Here is a 10,833-nt window from a genome sequence, read left to right on the forward strand (position 1 = left end):
TGGAATTGCAGAGGGCTTAGGAATAATTTTCACGAAGTCCAATTATTAGCTCAAGATTTAAACCCATCAGCATTTAGTCTACAGGAAACATTTCTTAAACGTGATGATAAGTTTGAAATGCATCAGTACAACTCGTATCACTGTTTTTCACCTCCGGGGGATAAAGCAACCGGGGGTGCTTCGATTTTGGTGAGACAGGGTATCCTTCACAGCCCTGTTCCTCTTACAACTAAACTTCAGGCTGTTGCTGTCCGACTAACCTTACACGTCACGATCACACTCTGTTCGTTGTACATACCACCATCCTCGACTCTTCAGCTATCAGAACTTCAGGATTTATATTCCCAATTGCCTGGACCCTGTGTTATAACGGGAGATCTCAACGGTCATAATCCTCTGTGGGGAAGCAACGATACGAACAATAAAGGTAAAATTCTTGAAGATTTTGTTTCTAATAATGACTTGTGCATATTTAACGACGGTTCGAACACATATCTACATCCAGCAACGGGTACATATTCAGTACTAGATTTGTCAATCACAGATCCAACCATACTTAATGAATTTTCATGGTCAAAAAGCTAATTGGCCTTTATTTCAGACTAGTTGTACTAAAAACTTGAAACCAGAATTTTTCATGGACGCTCATGATGCAATCCAGTCATTTTCGGAGACACTGAAACAAATTGCTGATGATACTATTCCTAAGTCCTCTGTAAATCCACACATTCGTAAGCCATGGTTTGATAACGAATGTAAACAGGCCAGGAAAAGTAGGAAGAAAGCAGAAGACTATTTTCGCCGACACCCTACTGTTCACAATTTAGATAAAGTTAAAATTTTAAATGCCAAGGCTCGACGCACATTTAAGCAGAATAAACGTCAGTCTTGGAGAAAATATGTTTCCAAGATCAATTCACGCACACCTATTTCAAAGGTGTGGAATATGATACAAAGAATAAAGGGCAAAGGTTCCAAATCTACCGTTCAACATTTAAAGGATGGTGATAATTTATTAACGGATAAGGCTGACATTGCCAATAAGCTTGGTGAAACTCTCGCCAGGCACTCATCTTCATCCAATTATGTCCCTGAATTTCAAAAGCACCAGAAACAACAGGAGAAGAAAACAATCAATTTTAACTCGGACAATGGTGAAGATTATAATGAATTATTTTCACTGCATGAGCTCTCTACCGCCCTTGAACAGGCTCATGATACAGCTACAGGGGCTGATGGTATCCATTATCAGCTCCTGAAGCATTTGCCCAAAACATGTTTGGAAACGCTGCTTAATATATTTGATAATATCTGGACTACAGGCAATTTTCCAACTTCCTGGCGTAATGCCATTGTAGTCCCAGTACCAAAGCCTGGTCGAGATCATACTGATCCATCTAATTACAGACCAATCTCTTTAACGAGTTGTGTATGTAAAACCATGGAGCGAATGGTAAATAATAGATTAACATGGTATCTTGAAACCAACAACCTTATTACAAATATTCAATGTGGTTTCAGGAAAAATCGCAGTACCATTGATCATTTGGTACGTTTAGAATCCTTTGTGAAAAATGCTATAGTAAATAAACAACATGCTGTATCAATTTTCTTTGATCTCGAGAAAGCTTATGATACCACGTGGAAGCATGGCATTTAAAAGGATTTACATGATTTTGGTTTGAGAGGTCGTTTACCTCTTTTTATATCACAGTTTTTGCAAGACAGGCAATTTCAAGTCCGAGTGGGTTCTACCCTGTCTGATCATTACAATCAGGATCAGGGTGTCCCTCAAGGCAGTATTTTGTCTGTCACATTATTTAGTATTAAGATCAACAGTCTATCAAAGGTTTTAAATGATTCAATTGATGGATCATTATTCGTGGATGATTTTAATATCTCTTGTCGTGGTAAAAATATGCGCACCATTGAACGGCAATTACAGTTGTGTTTAAATAAAATAAATAACTGGTGTCTTGAAAACGGATTTAAATTTTCTAAGTGAGTGAGTGAGTGAGTTTAGTTTTACGTCGCACTTAGCAATATTCCAGCTATATGGCGACGGTCTGTAAATAATCGAGTCTGGACCAGACAATCCAGTGATCAACAACATGAGCATCGATCTGCGCAATGGGGAACCAATGACATGTGTCAACCAAGTCAGCTAGTCTGACCACCCGATCCCGTTAGTCGCCTCTTACGACAAGCATAGTCACCTTTTAGGGCAAGCATGGGTTGCTGAAGGCCTATTCTACCCCGGGACCTTCACAGGTTTAAATTTTCTAAATCCAAAACTAATTCTATACACTTCTGTAGAAAATATAAACCTCATAAGGAAACAGAGCTAACCTTAAATGGCTCTCCCATCAAGGTGGTAAAGGAGGCCAAGTTCTTGGGCTTAATTTTTGATTCCCATTTAACATTTCTGCCACATATTAAATCTCTTAAAGCTAAATGCCTCAAGGCGCTCGATTTGTTAAAAGTTGTATCCAATTCAAAGTGGGGAGGGGATCAGACTACTCTCCTTCACTTATATAGATCACTTGTCCGCTCTAAACTTGACTATGGCTCAATTGTATATGGTGGAGCCTGCAAAAGTAACCTTAAACTTTTAGATTCAGTGCATCATCAAGGTCTAAGACTTTGTCTTGTCTCCTTTCGAACGTCACCCATTGAGAGCCTCTTCGTCGAGGCTGATGAGCCATCCCTTGACCAACGCCGTATAAAATTAGCCTTACAGTACGTGACAAAACTACATTCCAATCAGTCAAACCCTGCCTATAACTGCATCTTTAATCCCCTTTTTGAGGAACGGTACAACAGAAAAACTTCTCTTGTTCCGCCTTTAGGCCACAGAATTAAATCGTTTATTTCTCCTGCCGGCATTGAGCTGGACAATATAGCACCTTCCCGTCTTCTTTCTTCTCCTCCTTGGCAGTTAGTTAGGCCACAAGTCGACCTAACACTAGCCACATTAAAAAAATCAGAAACTAATGAATTACAATATAAACAAGAATTTAATCAATTGAAGCATAGATATAGCAATTATAAATCCTTATTTACAGATGGGTCCAGGGATGGTGGCGCAGTGGCTTGTGCCACTGTCATTAGATCCAGAACAATATCTTCTAGATTACCAGATAATAGTTCTATTTTTACAGCAGAAGCTAACGCCATATTATCGGCTCTCAAATATATTCAAAGACACACTAAACATAAACAATATATAATTTATTCGGATTCTCTTTCTTGCCTTCAGGCTATTAAAAACCTATCTTGTAAACATCCACTTTTAATTGATATTATTGAATTGTATAATAATCTTGCTACTGGCCAATGCGACAGCGTCTTTTGTTGATTACCCAGTCACGTAGGCATTTGTGGTAACGCAATTGCCGATCTTGCTGCTAAGGCAGCACTCAACAAATCTGTGACACCACTTCTTATTCCCTACACTGATTACAAAGCTACCATTAGATCTTATACCCGTGATCTGATGCAAAAGAAGTGGGACACCCAAGTGGGTGTAAATAAATTACATGGAATTAAACCATATATTGGGTATACCCACTTGGGTTGTCAGTCCAGATTTGAAGAGGTCATTTTGCGGCGATGTCGTATTGGCCATACACGATATACTCATGAATACCTTTTGAAAGGTGAGGATCCTCCGTTCTGCATCCCTTGTGATGAAAGAATCACAGTCAAGCATATCCTGCTTGACTGTGTAGAGTATTCCATCACAAGGGATCAGTATTTTAATTCACTATGATTGATCTTTTTACTCATACCAGCTCTCATTTAATTATTGCCTTCTTAAAAGAATTAGATTTGTTATCAGAATTGTAAATAGATAAATATTTTATTATTGGTAGTCTAGATTAATAACTGAGATTGTTAGTGGCTGTGCCCTCGAGGGGGGTTGAAGTATTGTAAAATTATTGTCCTCCTGAGAGGGTACGTAAGTCCAAAACATTCTATGTAAATTTAGTACGACCAAACTTTTAATCGTAGTATATTTGTTGTTTTTAATAATGGCTAACTTTCAGTATAATCGCCAACGGCTGAGGGGATGGTGTAAATCCATCTGGGGTCCATGCAGGTAGCAGAAGTACTGTAAGTCCCCATGGTCCCTAGTATGGTGATCTACCTTCAGTTGTTGGCGATCTACAGCCCGTATTTTATGTTGTATTGTCCGAATAGTGGTAATTGTTTTAACTCTCCACACTAGTTTTAATTGTAAATGTGATGCTCTAGTGGTTTTACTGTCCTTTGACGACAGGATTTTATAATGTATACATATTTCATTTCAGTATCAAAATGTTCTCGTCACGATATGGCTGAAATATTGCCAATGTGACGTTAAGTATTAACTCACTCACTCACTCACTCCTTCCTTTTAAAAGGTGAGGATCCTCCATTTTGTATCCCTTGTGATGAGAGAGTCACAGTCAAGCATATCCTGCTTGACTGTGTTGAATTCTCCACCACAAGGGTTAAGTAGTTTACAATTGAAACAATTAAGGATCTTTTTACCAGCGTTAGGTCTCATTTAATTATTGGTTTTTTAAAAGAAATTGATTTTTTGGTTGAATTTTGAAAATATGTTGCGTAAACAGATGTATTTTGATTTTTGGAAGTTTTGATTCGTAACTTGATTTGTTGGTGGCTGTACCCTCAAAGGGGGTTGAAGTATTGTAAAATTATTGTCCTCCTGAGAGGGTACGTAAGTCCAAAAACATTCACAGTAAATTTAAACTTTCCACTGTTCTTAGTCGTAGTATATCTGTATTTTTTTAATTTTTGACTAGATGTGTCTAAATTGCTAACAGCTGAGGGGATGATGTAAATCCGACTAGGGTCCATGTAGGTAGCAAAGGCACTGTAAGTCCCCATGGTCCCTAGTATAGTGATCTACCTTGAGTTGTCAATCTATAGCCTGATTGTATATCGTATTGTCCGAACAGTGATATTAGTTTTAACTTTCCACGCTAGTTTTAATCTCATTTGTGATATTCTAGTTGTTTTACTGTCCTTCGCTGACAGTTTTTTATACTATACATGTATGTCATTTCAGTATTAAATGTTCTCGTCACGATATGGCGGAGACATTGCCGATGTGACGTTAAATATTAACTCACTCACTCACTTAGTCGCAAATACTTCTGGTGTAACTGACCAGGGTGTGGCTGGGCGATCTGTTACAAGCTTTGCAGATTTTTACCACGACGAGAAATATACAAAATGATCCATGGACTGAGTCAGTTTAACCCTCGGATTAACTGTTGACCCTAATACTAAGTAAAGTGACAAACAAAATACTGCCTTCAAGGAATCCCTAATCCTGGTTGTAATAATGAGAGAGGAAACATAAACACAAATTTCAGTCAAAATCAAACTTGTTCTCATGGAAACCACCAAAAATATAATCCACTTATTGGTGTAAACACCAAAAGGTACATCTATGGACCATGGTGAATATGTGTACGAAGTTTGATGAGGCTAAAATTTGGGAGATCTGCACTGGAGAAGATGACATTATTCTAGTTTCAGTTGAAACATATAGTCAGCACTGCACAGTCAGCACTGTCAGTTTCATTTCATGAAATTAGTTAACATTTTCCCTGCATCAAGGGATGAAGGGCAAAATAAGAGAGGTATTATTACCGGCAAATCACCATATAGTTCATATACAATACTAGCGTTAAAACCTCGGTTATTATTAGACAGTGTGTATTTTATGGATCTCATATTCACGATATGACTTAAATATTGATGATGTGACTCATTTGGATTCTTGAGACAATAGCTTTGTAATCGACAAGTAACCTTTCTCTCTCGCTATCTCAGTTGCGTTCAGTCCCTGGTTGTTTTTAATGGTTATATCTTTGATGCAGTGTGACAGCACATATTTCACAATGACTTCATTTCCTTCTCGACAGGCCACATGAAGGACGTCGTCACCATTATCATTCACGGCTGACACATCAGCTCCTCCCTCTATCAATATGTCAAACACATCTCTGTTCCCTGATTCTGCCGCAAGAAGCAGTGGGGTCATTCCCAGCCGCCCTCTTCCATTTATATCCACTATGTTTTGCGTGAGGATATATTTTAGACAGCTGATATCCGAAATTGGAAGCAAAACAGCCAGATGCAGAATACCGTCACCATCGTCATCTATAGCTGTCGGATCAGCCCCTTTTGCCACAAGAATCTCCACTACCTCTTTTTCCGCTAAAGCTGCTGCAAGCAGCAGTGGTGTCATTCCATCTTCCTGTTTACTGTTTATGTCCAAAACGTTTTGTTTAAGGATATATTTCAAGATCTCCGTATTTCCGTCACGGCAGGCAATATGGAGGACATTTTCATGATCGTCATCTACCTTTGCCATGTCAGCTCCCTTTGTAACGAGTAATTTAAACAGGTCCTCGTGGCCCAACTTCGCTGCACACATCAAAGGTGTGATCCCATTTGACAAAATGCTGTTTACGTCCACACTGGTGTGGTTGAGGACAAATGTTACTATCTCAGCATCCCCACCTTCACAGGCACATGTAAAGAGCATCTCACAGTCATGTGCTGTTCCCACATCTGCATCTTTCCCTATAAGAAGCTGAAAGATGTTTCTGCACCCATGGAGTGATGCAAGCATCAGTGGTGTCTTCCCGTCACTTCGTTTACTGTTAATGTCCACGATGTTTTGTTCAAGGATATATTTTACGATGTCCACATTTCCTCCATGACAGGAAAGATGGAGGATATTTTCTTTCTCTTTGCTTAACTTTGTCATGTCAGCTCCTTTGCTAACAAGTACTTTAAACACTTCGCTTTCGCCCGTCTTTGCTACCTGCATCACAGGAGTGAGCTCCCCCCATACATAACTGTTTATGTCCACAGTGGTTAGATTGAGGATATACTTTACTACTTCACCATCCCCACCTTCACAAGCACATTCAAAGAGTTTCATGTGGTCATGTTTTTGCCCTACATCTGCACCACTTTGTATCAGTAACTGAAAAATCTTACCCCATCCATACAATGCTGCCTGTACCAAAGCTGTTCTGCCTCCATACCCTTCAGCGTTTATGTCCACAATGTTTTGTTTAAGGATATAATGGACGATCTCTTGACTCCCTCCTTGACAGGAAAGATGAAGGATATTATCACTGTTTTCATCACATTTTGATACATTAGCTCCGATCTCTATAAGAAAGAAAAACACGTCCGTCTTTCCAAATTCAGCAGCAGTCAGTATGGGCGTCCTCATGTTTTCTCCTCTACTTTCAAAATCAAGAATGTTGTGTGAGTGGATATATTTCACTATATCCACTTTTCCATTTCTGCAGGCCACATGTAAGATGTTGTCATCATCGTCATCCAATAGCGACACATCAGCACCTTCCTCCAGTAGTAGTTCAAGAATTTCTCTATGCCCTTTCTCTGCTGCCATCATGGCCAGTGTCCTACCACCCTCCCCTCTTTCATTGATGTTCACAAAGTCCTGAGACAAAAAGTGTTTCACGCGATGCAGATCTCCATCTGAGCAGGCATCGATGAGAGTCCTTTTAACCTTCCGTGGAATTGCTGACTTGTTCATATCTGAAAGAAATCATACAAATTTAATTTTATTTATGTTTTATATTTATTTATATTTGAAACATATTTTGTGGTAAAATTATCAAATACCTTTCATGCAGACAGTCTTTCCAGCATGGGTCTCTAGACACTTCTCCTCTTGGCAGATGTTGTACACACAAGCGCCAGCTTGGAACTGAAGGCAGAGTGAGAACTGTTGGGAAAGTTATTTCTAGTGTTGACTGGCTTATGCCTAACAAAACATAGCGTTTCTCAATGAAAGTTTTTAATGGAATTAAAAAAAGAAAACTAAAATAATAGGATGAAGTAATACCCAGGTGAGGTTCTTGGAATAGCGTTGGATTGCTCAGTAATCCATTTTGAACCTTACTGTACCTATACGGTGATGACCATCTGATTGATTACTTTGCCAAACCCTGTGTATGCCATTCTTTTGTACGCATTTTGGATAGTGTTAAATACAATTATCTTGGTGGCTATTTTCCGTCTCCTGAGAGACAAAAATAATGTTTTACATTTGTTTTTAGTATTTGTTGCAAGTTGGTGGTTCATGGGACAATTGGGCAGGACGTAACTTTTCAAGGTGTTTTCCTGGGATGTTAATAGGATGTTACACAGGTTTTTCACATTTATGCCTTAGCTGTATATCATTTGCTGAAAACAGTTGATTGAAAAATCAGTCTATCTGTATTAAATTGCTAGAGGACCCAGGTTAAGGCTTCAGACTGGTGGAATATATATTTACAAAATAGCTCACTGCATGAGCACACTCTCTTCGTTTCCAGGATTTCGACACTTATGGATCCATATACACGGCCCACCGGGGTCTCATTAAATGAAACTTGTATTCTTGAACACACTACCATACTGTATTGCATACAGGCAATAGTGGTAGCTAATTCTCCAAACACAATAACACACTAAACAGTGGCACAGAATGTAAATAAACTTTCACCTTTAACACTGTGAAAACTTTAAACAAGGTATAGTACAGTCAGTTCTAATAGAAGGCTAGATGATCGCGTTAACGCAGAAAACTGCGTTCTTCAAGCAAAGAAAAATAATATAATACAAACACGCGGCATTTAGTTGGAATGCGTGTTCTGTGTGCATAGATTCTGATCTACTAAATTACTACTTACACCTAAAACAGCAACACAGAAAAATAGCAAATGATTTATTTCTGCACTCGGCACCCGTGAACGGCCACCTAACGGCTAACTGCAAAAATGGAACACCCATCATTCTCAAAAGACTGTCCATTTTGGAAAGAGCACATGGCAATAAATCAAATAAAATTTACACAGAATGTTAGCTTTGCAGACGCAAAGAAACTGGTTCAAAGCTCAGAACAAACAGAAAGCTATGCTTCCATTGCCGGAACGTCAGCAGCCACCCCTACAGTCACCAAATTCTCTGTAAGTTGTCAGACCAGCTTAACATGGATGACAACAGATACTCCTAAACTAATTTCACCTGCCATATCTACTCAAACATCAGAGACACTTCCCAGTACATCCCAAATCCAGTCACAGGCATCCTCTGATCATGAACCATCTTCTCAGTCAACAGTTAAGTCTCAACAAATTACTACCAACAAAAGTAAAAAGCCAGATTCCTCGAAAATGCTCAGTGGCAGAACCACTAAAGGATCAGAAAACAAAATTCAGTTGTTCAACAAATATGGATCACTCGAAGACATGGACGTGTCTAAAAACGTCCGCTCTAGGGCACACAGTCTGTCGCCCACCAAAAAAGTGCGGTGTAGATCCCCAATAAATCCCCCCCCCCCAAAAAAAAAAAAAAAAAAAAAGATAGGTTATCAGAATAATATTATTCAGTGGAAATGCAGAGGACTAAGGATTAATTTTAATGAATTGCAGCTTTTATTCCAGGATTTTACACCGTCAGCAATCTGTCTACAGGAAACATATTTAAAACACACAGATACTCTTGACCTCCGTCATTTCAATGCATATCATTATTTTTCACCTCCGGGTGATTGGGCAAGTGGAGGATCGTCAATCTTGGTACGGCAAAATGTTATACATAGTTCAATAGCGCTTAAAACAAATCTTACATTGCACGTTCCATTTACGCTTTCTTCATTTAATATTCCACCTTCATCTACTGTCCAGTTAACTGATCTACAAGCTCTTTACAATGAACTTCCTAAACCCTGTACAATCATGGGCGATTTAAATGCCCACAATCCACTCTGGGGTGGTACTACTACGAACACCAAAGGTAAATTACTTTAGGATTTTCTTTCAAATAATGATCTCTGTATTTACAATGACGGGTCTCGTACATATTTACATCCTGGCTCAGGAACATATTCAGCTCTTGATTTATCAGTTACTGACTCTAATCTTTTAAATGAATTTGAATGGTTGGTTCACGATGACCTGTCTGGGAGCGACCATTTCCCTCCAATACTAAAGCCTGTGAACCCATCTGATGTACCTCCATCATCACGATGGAATTCTACAAAGGCCAACTGGACTCTACATGAATCTCTCTGTATTGGCAAACTTTAACCTGAACGTTTTATTACTGTTCCTGATGCTATTAAATGTTTTTCAGATGTACTCAATGATATTGCTGATGAGTGTATACCAAAGTCCTCTGCAGTTCCACACATAAGAAAACCATGGTTCAACGATGAGTGCAAACAAGCTAGGAAGGCAAGGAAAAAAGCAGAACATTATTTCCGTCGCCACCCTATGGTGCATAATTTAAATAAATTTAAAATTTTAAATGCTAAAGCACGGCGTACTTTTAAACAGAACAAACGCCAATCTTGGCAAAATTATGTATTCAAAATATATTCTCGGACACCCATGTCCAAGGTATGGAACATGGTCCGGAAAATCAAAGGTAAAGGTAGTAAATCTAGTATCCAAAACCTTAAACATGGAGATCAGTTTCTTACCGAGGAGGCACCCATGAAGAGCCACCTCCTCGTGGTGGGTGCTGGGTAACGCTAAGTGCTCTTCTCCCGTGTGGACCCGGGACAGAATGTGTCCACAGCACCCCATTGCTTGTCGTAAGAGGCGACTAAATTGGGCAACCTGTTTGCCGTGGGTTGCGTCCCGTGTCGGTGGAGGACGGGAACCTGGTGGTTGAGGGCAGTTGGGCTTTTAACTGCGTTTCATTTGCCCAACACACCACTTTGGCCCTTACTTCACCTAGACGGGTGGTTGAATTGGCCCGATTCAACCAATCGGCTGG

At 39.3% G+C, this 10,833-nt stretch overlaps 1 protein-coding gene across 1 annotated transcript; it reads right to left on the bottom strand.

Annotated features, from left to right (window-relative positions):
- Positions 1 to 5,785: 5,785 nt before the first annotated feature.
- On the bottom strand, positions 5,786 to 7,600 carry LOC137297870 (putative ankyrin repeat protein RF_0381). The gene has a single exon (XM_067829879.1). The coding sequence runs from the start codon at positions 7,598 to 7,600 to the stop codon at positions 5,786 to 5,788; it is 1,815 nt and encodes a 604-aa protein (XP_067685980.1).
- Between the last annotated feature and the right edge of the window lie 3,233 nt (positions 7,601 to 10,833).

This window comes from Haliotis asinina, chromosome 1 (assembly GCF_037392515.1).
Source record: "Haliotis asinina isolate JCU_RB_2024 chromosome 1, JCU_Hal_asi_v2, whole genome shotgun sequence".
Lineage (NCBI taxonomy): Eukaryota > Metazoa > Mollusca > Gastropoda > Lepetellida > Haliotidae > Haliotis > Haliotis asinina.

What these genes read in the sequence shown, in the direction of transcription:
- LOC137297870 (XM_067829879.1), bottom strand. Translation starts at nt 7,600, where the DNA reads ATGAACAAGTCAGCAATTCCACGGAAGGTTAAAAGGACTCTCATCGAT.